The following is a 13,254-nucleotide window of genomic DNA, read 5'->3' on the forward strand; positions in this document are numbered from 1 at the left end:
TGTCATTATATCTTAGGCCACCAGCGATGTCGACTTGGCTCGGTACCTAGCACGTACGGCCTAGTTTCGACTAGTAAAACATTTCTCGATGGAACCCTAATTAACGAGCCACGACAATGAGGTCATAAGATCCAAGTAACTAATGCGAAGGATGTTTCTTCATCTTAGCTCCGTCTTTAACCATTGGCAGATTTCCTGCATAGTACATATGATACCTATGACACCCGGGTTGCGGCAATGCGTCGAAGACGACATCTTACCTTAGAAAGACTCGCTGTCAAGCGGCAACCAACTTATCCTTCGTTGCACAACAGAGAGAGAATTAAAATAACAATAATAAAAAAAAGAAGCGCTGAGTTTCTGTGCCTTAACGGAAAGCTACATGCTTCAATGTGGCACGACGTTCGGTCCGTTATTGACAACAGTCTACTACGTTGGGTAGTGTTTTTCCTTTGGGAGGATTTTCCCTTTTGCAGATCTCGAGAGAGAAGAGTCCGTCGCTATGGAGGGCTGCCGCGAATCAAGTCGTTGCGGGCAGTACTAGTTCGCTGGATTGCACGGGGTTGGGTAGTTTAGTGTAGAAAGAGGCGTACTCGCTGCAACACGTCAGTTTGTTGTCGCCAACTAATAAGCTGTACTGTATCTGTACAGTTCATAGCGAGCACCCCTGCCCACCTTTTCACCAATTGTGGCGGGATTACCCCCTAAAACCCGCCACGGTACATACCTCAATAGGTACGGTTGGTACGGTTACGGTACCTATGTACGGGTAGGTGGCTACCTAAGCTACCTAAGCTACCTACCTAAGCTACAGCTAAGCGGCCAGCAGCCAGCAGCCCTCCCGTCGATATCCTTTCGGGCTTGTGCTTGTGTGAGTGTGTCTCAGCTGGTACGTGCCAAGACATGGGGATTTACGAAATATAAGGTCGCTTTGACATGAGGCACCGGCCAGTGCTAAGCCGACAAGTTCAAAAGCAACCCATTTTGTCGTTGATCAGGTCCGCGACAGGAACGCGAATGCCACGCACCGACGCCGGGGCACCCCCCTTCTTGAGTTTTGTTCGTCTCGCTCGTCTCGCTCGCCTCTGCCGAAGTAGGCGTCGAAAAATTAAAAATAACAAATAAATACAAGAATACATACATACATGAATACAAGGTCCCCTACTCGGAAGAGGAAGGGGGAAAAAAAGGTAGGTAACTATCAGCTGCTACCTAGTATGGTATTATGACGGGACCGTGGTCCAGTAGCAATGCTAAAATAATTAACCTTAAGGCTGGCCCATCCCACCCTCCAGCTCGGTTATTCGGTTGTGGTAGCAATTGATCTACCCTGGGAAAGTCTTTAGGGTTCCCCTGGTTTCTAGAAGACGAAGTCCGCTACGCCCACCATGTCCACCACATGTCCAACTATAGAACAAGAACCAGCTATTGGTTACACCAACCTGCTTACTGGTTGATTCACGAGCCGACTGACGTCTATTCTACCGCCTAGATCCCTCGAGATCTGTCATCGTAACGTTGCCGCATAGGCCAGCACAATCCTCGAAAGTGCTATATGCCAGGGGTAGTGATAGTTCACATCCAGGGTCAATATGAGAGCGGCTAAGGGTCCGAAAAATACGACAAATCAAGTATTCTTATATACCGAAGCCAGAAGATGCAAATATCGAGATAATATACTTAAGCAGGTCTACACATATTTGTACCTGTTTATGACAGCCCTTATGAGTCCCGTCTATACAAACGACCATGGATATTCATCTATCGGAGAATAAATTCAAGGCTAATCTTGCCGGTTTCAAGGTGCATACGCCTACACCTACGCCTCCGCCTCTTAATCTCAGCATCAGAAACAAACGGGGCTGGCTGGCTGGCTAGGCGAAAATAAAATAGCGCTGATTACGCATAAGCAGTAGAACAGTAGGACCGCACGTGCTAAATTTGCACACCGGATTTTGAAGTTTCTCGCTCACCGGGAAAAAGAGGGATGAAATAGATACCTAGGGTAAGTCAATTACTTCCTTTGAAAAAGAAAAAGGAAAACAAAAGCATACGTCGTCGAGTCTAAAGATGCGTATGTAATATAGAGCCTCATGACGTGGTAGCTACGTATCCGCTACGGGAAATCCCACCGCTAAACGCCCCCCTCACACACCGAGAAAAGGGACAGGCTGACACAGAAGGGGTCCCCCTTGCAATCGCGTGCTTCTATATTTGTATGCAAGGAGGACCCTTGATGCACGAGATAGAGATGCATTAGAGGTACAGATATGACAAGATATGACAATGAGTTAAGAATGCCAACAAGGTCCCTGCCTAGGTGGTCCGAGGGGTTAGTTACCGTATTAACGGAACTAGCTCGTCTCCAGAATCTGGACTATAGACTAACTTAGTGGTGACAGCGCAGCAACGAATGCCGTGTCTCTTTCCGGACTTTTAGACAGTTTGCTTGTCTCAACGGCACTTCGGAGATCCGTAGAACAGGCGGTCACGTTGCGGCGCGGAGTCGTTGCCGAGTCCGACTCCCGGGAGAGTAAGGGGTAAGGAGGAAAAAACAGACGGGAGAATGAGGAAATGAGAAACCAAGAAAGGGAGAAGAGAGGAATCACAGATGACCACGGATTACCTCACCCAAGTCTCATCCCTCTCTGTTTCTTCTTCGCGTTCTTCTCCCATCCCTTTTCTCACCGCCCTCTCACGAGGGCCAAGAATCTAACGGCTAACGGGTGTACCCGTTGACAGACGTGTTGTCTCAGCCACCTCTTAAGGGGACGCTGCCTTACCTATGCTAAGATCTAGATGCGGGATGCGAATGAAATGAGAAATGATTACTGAGCACATGGTGTAAGACATGAAACTCAACGAACACTACACGAGACGCCTAGACATGAGATAGCCACCTGTTTTATTTGGGTAGTTATTTAACACTAGGTACTCTATAAGACATACACCTTTAGTGCGGCTCCAATTTCTTATGTATGTCTATAACTCGGACTGCATTACGTACCTTAGACAAACAGCCACGTAGATATAATTGCCGAAATCAACTACTTACGTACATTTACGTTGCTAACGTCGAATTATTACTGCACGTGCTTCAATACATCGCGTCTCTCGGGTCTATCTCTACTCAAATTGCAGCCCAGGTGTCGGGACGGGGAGTCGTCGTCATAGCAGACTAAAATGATCGTCTGAACATGAGAAAGGGGGCATATGATATGAGTCTAGACGCGAGATATAACCGAACTTGCCGTGGCATGGGGGCACCTGTACGTAATATAATATAGCGCTCGACCTAGTCGAAGCTAAGCACTAAGCTATCACATATAATACATCTCTTATGAATCAACCATATAATGAAAACATCGATATAGCATTAGGTAGCCACAGCATAGTCCCAAGCACGAGTCTCTATCCTAGACAATGTTTCTGATTTAACCCCGTCAATTTTTCGTCTAGGCTCATCCCTGTGTGTGCCCCCATTCGAAAATCCGTTCGTCCCAGTCAGGAAGTTACACATAAACGAATGTCTCGACCTAGATGTCTTTCGCTTAAGGTACCTGGAATGGCTTCCTACATCTACCCCTTGGGTGGGTAACAACTAGTTACCACATTCTGAAGATACGGTCAGTCTGTGTGCACATCGTGAACCCGAGGGTCCAGACTGTTACCCATCACATGTACTCAACTCAACTATAGCAAGCCATCTCTGCATCTAGCCAACTTTTCGAGTACACAATAGCCGAGCCAATGTACAAAACTAAGGATCAAGCGGTCTAGCCACCGTGTCGAAGCCGACAACCGGCAGATACAGGACTGGGTAGACAGGTAAGAAGACTAAAGCAGATAGCCGTAGAGTTCGATTCGATTCGCGCTTTCTATTCTGTTTTAACGCATCAATGGAAATTATTTTGGAAGAGGCTCCGTATTTTCGTTTTTTTCGTCTATCTGCCAAACCAACTCCTTGATGCTATTCGCCCCTTAACCCCTTATCTTTTTTTCTCTCATCCCGTCCCGTGGACGGGGGCCTAGGCTCAGCATCCATGCTAGGAGGACTAAACCAACCCGATGAACACATTGCATTTAATAAGGAACATGCTCATCGCCCTGGGTATCTATCCAAAAGATGCAGCAAAAAGTATGTCCAAGAAAAAAAAGATAGAAAATCAAACGCTCCCGATGCGGATTCCCAGATAAGTGAAACCAAAAAGCCCGTAGGATACTCATGGTCGTACATGGATATCCCCATCTGATAACGCGCCGTGGCCCTATTCCTAGCAGCGTCCAGACCGCCGCTGCTGTGCGCCTCATGTACTCCTAGCCCAGTTACACCCGAATTCAAAGACAAAGGAAATTCGCCGATCCAAAAGTTGGTAATGATGATGCCCAACCTGTACTTTCCCAACACAATTTACCAAAAATGCTCGGTCGCCCGCCTTATTTTCTTGATTTAGTACACGGTGTGTCAGATTGTTGATATGGTGAAATGATTCGTGGCTTTTGGTCCCGGAAATGGGGGACAGAAAGGGAAAGATAAGACTCGTGGCTTTTGATATATGCGGTCCTACACGGCAAGTAGACATGGATCCCCCTTGTTATGATGTGCAAACGGCAATGGGCAGAGTCGTGGCTTTTCCAATTAGCTCCGACTTCGCACCTTCACGTGAAACCCCATCGATGACTATCGGTAATTTTTGTCGATACGAACTAGGAGACGTCCCTGGGTCTCGTTGCCGTTGGCGTCCAAAAGATGAATGAGGCGGTAACCCGTTGCCAAGCGGTCAAGACGGATGCATGCCCAGCCGAGTGAGGAATCACGATTTAGTGAGCGGAGGCGCGTCGCGTCGTCGACTTTGAATCTAGAGCTATTTGTCAGCTGGGGCTCATGTGCGACTCGGAATGCAGAAAATGCCCAATGATATCATATTAAGAAAGCGCTCGTGTCGCATAACTAACAAATGAGATGGTTTGACATGTAGCGGGCATGATCAGTCAGGAAGGGGATGGCCAAAGCTAGGGAAATTGGTTGCTCCAATACCCGCTTCGTTTTCGCGAACCATTGGAAGGTGGTGGCAGATTATCATATATCATCTCTCTCCCGTCACTCGACGGGTTGCTGCGCATGTAAGCTCAGCCGCCGGCTTCCTCCCGGCTCGGAACACGTGGCTCACCGTCCATGTATCCTACCTACATGAAGACCCGACCGTTCGGATCCGGCTATGTAGGCATCCGGTAGGCAGCCGTAATGAGAGTTTTTGTGAAATAAAAATACGACGTAGATGAAAAGGGAAGCGAATGCACTTACTTCACAAAGCTTAGCTGTTCCATGACACCCCGGACACTTAGAAAATGAATGTCGTTTTTGGTGTTGCCGAAGTCCGGGTGATCCGTCTTCCCAGCCCTCGTCTTCTGCTTGTATTCACATTCGTGTACCCTCCCGCCTCCTTCTATCAAGTCCTTGAAACGCTCTTCTGCCTTCTCGATGTGCAGTTCACACCTCACCACGGGCCTCAAGGATTTCAAATGGGTGTTGTGACCGTCTTCAGGTGGTGAAAGGTGTTGGCCCGCGAGTACTATGATGATCAAATCGATAGTGCGGGTCGGGATGACATCAAATGGTCCCGCTGGGTCATCGCTGCGGTAGCCTGGGGGCTTTAGCACCCAGCCTTGCTCGCCTGAGAACATCGCTTCATTAAGCATCATGCCTTCATCCCAGGATTGCCAATTCATGGCCACCATTTGTACACCTTTACGCCAGAATGGGGAAGGGTCAAGGTTTGATGAATCGACACGAAGACCCTTTGGGTAAGCTCGCATGAAGAAGTGTCGGTTATGGGAAAATAACTCTTGATGTTTAGAGGTTATGAGTTCCAATATTTTCACCTCGTTTATCGAGAATATATGCGAAGGGATTTTGGCGGCTGGGGACTCGAAGTGCGTAAAATGTTCGCTGTGGGTGTAAATAGCAAGAGCACTTAGGCTTTCGCATATAGGCACCTTTGGTTTCTTCGGTCTGTCATCTTCTGATGCATCTCCATCATCGTCTATTGTTGGATTAGGAGACAGTGTCGACATGGTGGCCGCATTCTCCAATGATGGCGAAGCCCTTTTGACTTTGACAAGTATCTTGTTGAGCATATCTCCTAGTTTTGGCATTTGGCCATTAGGACAGGTTTCATGTGGCTTCTCGACTAATAGGCCAGCCCATTCTTCCTTCATAATCTGAACCATAGTCTCCTGTTGCTCTGGGTCGGCATGGACCTCTAAGCTAATAATGATGGGTAAATTGGTCGTCTCAAAGCCAACCTCGCGGACTGCTCTACAAACTTCACGGAATCCGACGGGCGAGGTAAACGTATAGCCATGCATCACAATGGGTTCGTCGGGGGGTATTGATGGTCTGGATCGTAGAGAAGAACGTTCCGTGTCGATGTCGCCAAGGAGAGACGCCGGGTCGAGATTTGCGCCGAATTCGCGGCCAAAGGGCGGCGGTGATAGCTCGTGTTTGTTGCATTTTGGGCTACGGCTATGAACTTTCTCAACGCCTAGCCGCTGTCGAGTTTTCTCGATCTTATCTTCCACTGTGTCCTTAATATGGGCAGCAACGGTATGTAAGCTTCCGCCGGAGAGGCCACGAACGTGCTGGAACCTAGAGGCTGGCTTCGCTGAAGGGTCCCTTGATTGCTCCGAGGTGTTGTTGGGAGAGTCCTTGTTCCAGACATCTATTTCCACGCACCTGCATCCCCTTCTTAGGACACGCTTATAAGCATCCGCCGTGCTTCGGCCGGTCCATTGACTACCAGATAGGTATGTGTTGTGGCTGCTGCTAATGAAGTAGTTGCTAAGAGGCTTCGAAAGATCTTTGTCTGAAGTAGGAGCAGGTAACTGCGCTTGAAGGCCAAAATGAAGCAACCAGACTTCGAGAAATTGTTGGAAATTATATCCTTCCTCTGTCAGGTCTGGTGATACTTCGCCTTGTTCCGTCTCAAGGAAGTTTGCGAAAGTTGTGCGGGATAGGATGGGGTCTCTTTTACGGAGAACATCGTAGACTCTCCGCAAATGGCGCTGGATAGAAGCATTTAGGTAAATCTCTTCCCCGTCCTGGTGTATGACCGCTGGTGTAATAAATGAAGCTAAAGCGATCGCTCGTTTAAGTCCCCTCATCGAATTGGGGCCGAGTTCGGGATTGAAAGAGAGATGGCGTCGCATAGTGGCCGTACGCGTCGGCGTCGCGCTATTCGTTCGCTTCCGCATCTAGCAAGAAACGAGCATTAGATCGGTGTCCAAGCCTGTATTTAAAGTGTACTTAAAAGGGGGTAATCCCCTATGAAAACATTCCAGCTCACATACAATGAAGCACATCGGGGACGCGGTCAAATAGGTCGGTTTATTCTTTAATTCGCTGCTTCGGTTAAGCTCTAACAGAGCAGAAGAAGTTGTGTTTTAGAACATCAGGATTGGGGATTTGCTGCCCGTTTGAAAGGGTCTCGAGGGACCGCTTCAAGGTGCAACCAGGATACGCGAAAATGGGCAATCGATGGTCAAGGATTCATGATTATGAGCTTGTTGAGTGGAATTGACCTTGGCAAATGCTGACTGAGTTGAATGGGTTGGTAGATAGGTGACTCGAGTAAGTGAGGAGTAGGAGGCGTACAAGTAGATAGGTGTGTAGGTAATTGAGACAATGGAGAGATTAGAGATTGTGATGCGAGATGACGAGAAATGCAAGAAATAAAAGGGATCTGGTTCGAGGTCTTGTTGTCTAAGATTCAGCTGCTGGCAGGGTGCAGCCTCATCCCAGCACCAGCAGAAATAAGGCCCCGCTACCACTGGTAAAGAACTAGAACAGGGCCAATCCAACCGTCGCAGGCGAGCCGATCCCTGAATTAAGCTACCACTCGTAGGGCTGTACCGTCCAACCGGGCCCTGCGTGTCTTGGGTTCCCCTCCACTACACCAAGGGGTCGGGTCGTATGTGAGAGTAATAAATGCTGCACTTTGTAAGGAGGGGGAATTTCGTGCCTTAATATGTAGGTTGTGAGAGTTTCAGGCGAAAATATGTATCCGCAACGAAGAAAATGTCAGGGCGAAGCAGGGGAATTATCAGACGAAAGCAGGCGGATCGATCAACCTTAGAACCAGACCGCTATTGTCGAGAATGGTTAGGTCAGACGTACCGTGGCCCGCGGACGATGGGTCCATTATGGAGGCGGAGCTTGCCAAAGTCGTTATCCAATATACAGATTGATTATCTTAGGTGCCATTGGACCCCGTTGGATGACTGACAGCTGGAGGGGGTAGAGTGGTAGAGATGGGCATGTAAGTCAAGGGACAAGTCGATATGTTCACTAATGATGGTTTTGGCTCTCCACTCATTGGCGCAATACTATTTGCCTATTTGATGCCTGAAAGGAGCTGAAAAGGTTGGATACCACTCCAGCATGCACACCCAGGTAATATCAATGGGTTCAGGTCAGACGAAATCCGGAGAGAACGGCCAAAACGGGATGTGATGCTTAGCCCAGCGACAAAAACAAAGTGAATAAGATCGAAGTGTAAATCCCGAATCTCCAATTGGAACCCGATCTACACAAAGTGGAAAAGGAAAGATAAGATGACGGAATAGGATTAGGAATGACTTCACTGTAACCCCAGTCGATTATTGCTTGTTGCGCTGCGCCACCCAAAAAAATACCCCAGCATACAACTAATTGATGTGTTGTAAATGGTTGTAGATGGAAGAAAGTGGAGGAGGGGTTGTGAGCACAGGGGGCACTGCTCGTTTTAGAATGCGTTGTGCTTGCAGATGGAAGTCGCAGTGCGGTAAGCTCAATTCGATAGTCGCTACCTAGATAGTATAGAAGCACCTGATGTAGGTGCGATACAATGAGTTATAGTGTGTGAAGCATGTGAAGTTGGGGTAATTTGATGTACCTATCTTCACTGGTCTAGCTGCAATAAACACAAGGCTGCCGACCGAAACAACGTCATTTACTGGACCACTAAAGGCAAAACCATATCGCCTAATTCCACAGCCACGCCCCTAAGCACGCCATCTAGTCGTACCTCCTGTACCTACATTCACTACATACACCCATTATTCATACATTCAAATACTACTCTCTTTAGGGCTGTGCTTATACTCATTCTCGTTCTTTATCCCATCTCCAGACCGAGAAAATCTGTACTACAGAGCCGCAAGCGGCGCAGCCAATTCCCGGAAAACCGGTTATGTCGCAGAAAACCCGAAAGGATTATGAGGCAGAGGTGCGATCGTGGGGTTTCTCCCACGTTTTCACCTGGACTGACGGCCCGTACGTTACGATAATGCAAAAGAAAAGCCGGGGGTAATCACAGGTAGAGATATGACTAACCACCCTCATAATCTGCAGAAACGCGCACTACAGACCGCATTCTCATCAGGGCTTGACAACGCATCTTATCCTTGATGGCCAGTTGACGATCACTTACCCGAAGGACCCTAAACCTGAGAAAAAGACTTACGGTGTCGGCGACCGCATCGACGTTGATGCTGGCCGCGTCCATGAGGTCTGGATGGGCAATCAGGGCTGTACATACGTCATCGGAGAATGATTTCTCGTATTGTTAATTGCTAGCTTAGGTGGAATGAAATGCCTAGTCAGTATGAAGAGTCATTACAGGTATTCGTAGCTGTGATTCAGGTGTTAGTCGGAGTATACGCCACCACCATATTGTGTTCAGGTACTGATATTGGGCCCCTAGGTGGATAAGCAGGCTGATTGTGGTGGCAACATATAGCGTTTCGCCGGCAATCTTGTTTCGGATATTCGAGACAGAGGCTGGTCTTCTAGTCAATCTAGGAAACAAAAATACCTGCTTTTTACGCCGCTCCCAGGGCGCGGGCTTGGAATTGCTTGGTGAACGGAACAAGGTAATTCAATATTAAGTCTGTATTCGGTTCTAGCAAGAAGATCCGGCCGCCACTTATGTCAGACTCGGCTCCAGGCGTATTCGAACACGGGCTGTTTTGGATACCGCAATTGAGTGTGTAAGAAGCATTCGCCCTACACATACTTGTTCAAGTATTGATTAAGAAATAGCCCCTGAAGATTTTTTTTTCTGGGAGTTTACTGTCTGGTGCTTTATGGTCATTCCATTCAACTTTATAAGTTGTCCTTATCAGATTTATACGGAATTTATAATACTCGTCATAAATGATGGTACCTGTAAAATTGAGCTGACATCGCTAATGCCTATCTCGGTAGTTCATCGAAATCGTCTGCAGATTGTACGTTCACGAAATATGCGCTCGCTTGACCAGCGACCCATACGTACATACATGATGCACGCACGGCTCGGCTTTAGAGCAGTTCAAAGAGAAAAGACCATGGAATAAACCGTCGAATATTGCAAAAATAAGGTTCCGACAGCTTGGCTAACTTAAGTTGACAGTGGAATAATCTCCCGCGATTTGCGAAGAGAAGGTCGATTCGAATGGTTCGAAACTTCCCGCGAATGTGTGGGTTCTAAGGAATGGTGGTGATCCACGAATATTAACGGATCGGGTCGTGCCGATAAGTCGCTGCTAAGGAATTCCCCAAAGTCCTTTGGACTGAACTTTCAATTGGCGATTCAATGCAGCCAAGACTCCAGATTGTGCGTAAGCAGCTGAACTCGTCATTATAAAGGTGTGCGCAATGTTCGCTAAAAGGCTTCTGCTTGATGCGGGATGTGGTGTAACTTGGATCTTGTGGAAGCTTTGTACCACGACGTTATCGAAAGCTGACGAGGCCTTTTAAGAGCTATGAGATGCACACGGGGTGAAGATTAATTATTATATTGGGCGGTGTGAAAAAGCATGCGTAAAGCCATCGGGAACTATCGTTTGACGGTGTCTGTTGAGTAACTGGAGATCAGTTGAGTTAGCCAAAATCCGGGGATAGTTGGGATGATCGTCTTAGCTTATTGTATGTATGAGTGAATATATGAGGGGGTTGGTAATGGAGGATATATGAGGTATTATCAAATAAGAGCCAAATATACGTATTATCACTGACAGATAATATCCTCATTCCTAAGATACTGTTTCAGCTCAGCTATCACTAATAGAGTGAGACTTCATGGGTTTAAAGTGGGTGTTTCCCCGCGTATGTATGTTTCTGCACTTCTGTTAGCTCGCTCATCATCAAATAACCTCAACTAAATTCGATCAGCCGCATGCTCGTGCCGCGGGGTTTCATCAAGAGCTTGCGTAAGTCCTTGCATTAGACATGCGGTGGCACGATGGTCAGAACGAATGAAGGTTGGCGATAGTGAATAGTCGCGTTGCAATCTGATGGAACTTGAGATGTCTTAGTGGCCGGTTGATCAGCGATCCGGATCAAGGGTATTTAGAGGTCTAATCGTACATTATCAACAATTATGTGGCTTCAAATACCTAGGTAGCTATCTTAAAAGGGAACCCCGAATATTCTAATGTCTGAATATTATGAAGCTGTATAGATGATTTCGCCCTCACATAGGATTCGACATTAGGTCCCGGTACTTGGGTTAGAAGTTTGTTGACCGCCCTCAACGAATATCAGAGACAAGCATCCGAACTACCTAGGAACTACCTAAGGGCACGTTCATTCTTGCGTCAGCTTTAGCAAACGACAACAACATGCATTGGACAACTGGCACTTGCAAGATAGGGCGGTGAATAGTACTAGCTATCATCGGACCTCTCGCATATGTATCATGTAGGCCGTCGGCAAGAATAGAAGCTTCGGGAGGTCAAGGCCGAATCATGGGTTCGTGATATCTCTTGAATTCTTGGATTCATGGTTAGGATCAAAGTGGGGTGGAATTTCCAAGTACAATACACATCCCCATCCCATACGATTACGACGTTACGGGATCGAGCTCTCCTATCATCTTATTTGCTGAACACATAATCCTGGATTCCCGATCTGATTGATCGAGGCTTCAATGAAAGAAAGCCACCTAAGACATGGGTTTGTTTGTAAACGCGCGGCATGTAGTAGATCCGAAATTGAAAATTGCCTAGATATCCATCAACAAAAGTGACGTCCTTCATGTCATCAGCGGCTTTAAAGAACAAGATTAAAATGGTATGGGGAGTAATATCGGGAAAAGACCAGAAACAGGAGGTTGTTCCTTTGGTCAAGAGAAATTGGATGGTTGGATGAGAATGTTAAGACATCAAGACGCATCAAGACTTGGGTGCCGAATTCAGTGGATAAGAAAGCAAGGCCGGAGTATTTAGAGCGGTAATCCCTGGCATAACCCCTGTAAGATACCTAGGTAGTGTCCCCCGGCTTCAGGATGTAGCTGTTCTTGGTCGAAAATGTAACAACAATCGAAGTTGTGTTATCGGAGCTTGAAATTGTCCAACGGAATACAATTAGACTAGGCAATTCTAGTATTGTTATGATAAGGTAGACACTAATAATTATTCAAGTGAGCTCTAAACTCGGCGTGTAGTAGATTGAGTGTGGTTTGCGTACCTACATGTAGGTGCACACTATAAATGTTACAGGCGATCTTTCAAATCATTGTCTGGGCGCAATGGGAACAGCTGCCGAAGTACCAAGCTATCGTCATGAAAGTCGAAGGATGTCCAATAGATAATGGAATAACTTCCAAATCTAGCAATACGTGGATACCAAGAACGTATGTATGTTGTAGTTATAATAGCTTGTTAAGAATGTTAGCATTGTCGGAGAATATTCCTTTTTATTTCATACGATACCATATCTGAGGAGGTATTCGGTTCCCCTCCTGTATGAACAAGGATTAAGCTTAATATCCATGTGGAATCTTCGGGGAGATACCTCGATTTTAATTAGGAGAACGAACTGCCAGTATTACAAAACACAAAAGGTTGTAGCCTCATTGTGATAGCTTGCGTCTTCTGTTATTAAAATCCCGAATCTTTTACTAAAATGATTCTAGCGTTGACTACCGGACTTCCTTGGAATATGTACCTAAGAAATATAGAAGTTACAGCTGGCCGCGACGCGCCTAGACTAAAAGATTAGTTCGTCTTTTAGCTTTCGCGAAGCTGCGAGTTTAGGTCTGTTCCGGTGGAGGAATGGAGATTACAGGGGTATGAAGATCAGACAGGAGCGAGTTGGCGGGGCTGTGAGTGGCCTTGCACAGGTACATGATTTTAGTCCATAGAAGGAGCCATACAGAGGTACAATATTTAATGTGTACTTTGATAAATGCCTGATAATCCCCTACAAAATAAGTACATTTTGCTTTAAAT

General features: G+C 46.8%; 2 protein-coding genes across 2 annotated transcripts; one reads left to right on the forward strand and one right to left on the reverse strand.

The window, feature by feature from the left end:
* Positions 1 to 4,496: 4,496 nt before the first annotated feature.
* F4822DRAFT_127506 (PLC-like phosphodiesterase) lies at positions 4,497 to 7,719 on the reverse strand. Its single transcript, XM_051452658.1, has 3 exons — positions 7,351 to 7,719; positions 5,306 to 7,254; positions 4,497 to 4,859 (listed from the first exon to the last, which is right to left on the reverse strand). Exons 1-3 carry the CDS (start codon positions 7,360 to 7,362, stop codon positions 4,682 to 4,684), a joined length of 2,139 nt encoding a protein of 712 aa, XP_051318158.1. The 5' UTR covers positions 7,363 to 7,719; the 3' UTR covers positions 4,497 to 4,681.
* A 1,511-nt stretch (positions 7,720 to 9,230) lies between these two features.
* On the forward strand, positions 9,231 to 9,593 carry F4822DRAFT_425594 (uncharacterized protein; the record flags this gene model as incomplete). Its single annotated transcript, XM_051460362.1, has 2 exons — positions 9,231 to 9,313; positions 9,392 to 9,593. The coding sequence occupies 2 exons, from the start codon at positions 9,231 to 9,233 to the stop codon at positions 9,591 to 9,593; spliced, it is 285 nt and encodes a 94-aa protein (XP_051318159.1).
* Between the last annotated feature and the right edge of the window lie 3,661 nt (positions 9,594 to 13,254).

The sequence above is a fragment of the Hypoxylon trugodes genome (genome assembly GCF_022578975.1).
Source record: "Hypoxylon trugodes strain CBS 135444 unplaced genomic scaffold F4822scaffold_2, whole genome shotgun sequence".
Lineage (NCBI taxonomy): Eukaryota > Fungi > Ascomycota > Sordariomycetes > Xylariales > Hypoxylaceae > Hypoxylon > Hypoxylon trugodes.

Excerpts from the sequence above, each read along its gene's own strand:
- F4822DRAFT_127506 (XM_051452658.1), bottom strand. Across the intron at positions 4,860-5,305 it reads GAACAGCTAAGCTTTGTGAA|ATTCAAAGTCGACGACGCGA; the intron begins GTAAGTGCATTC and ends AAATAGCTCTAG.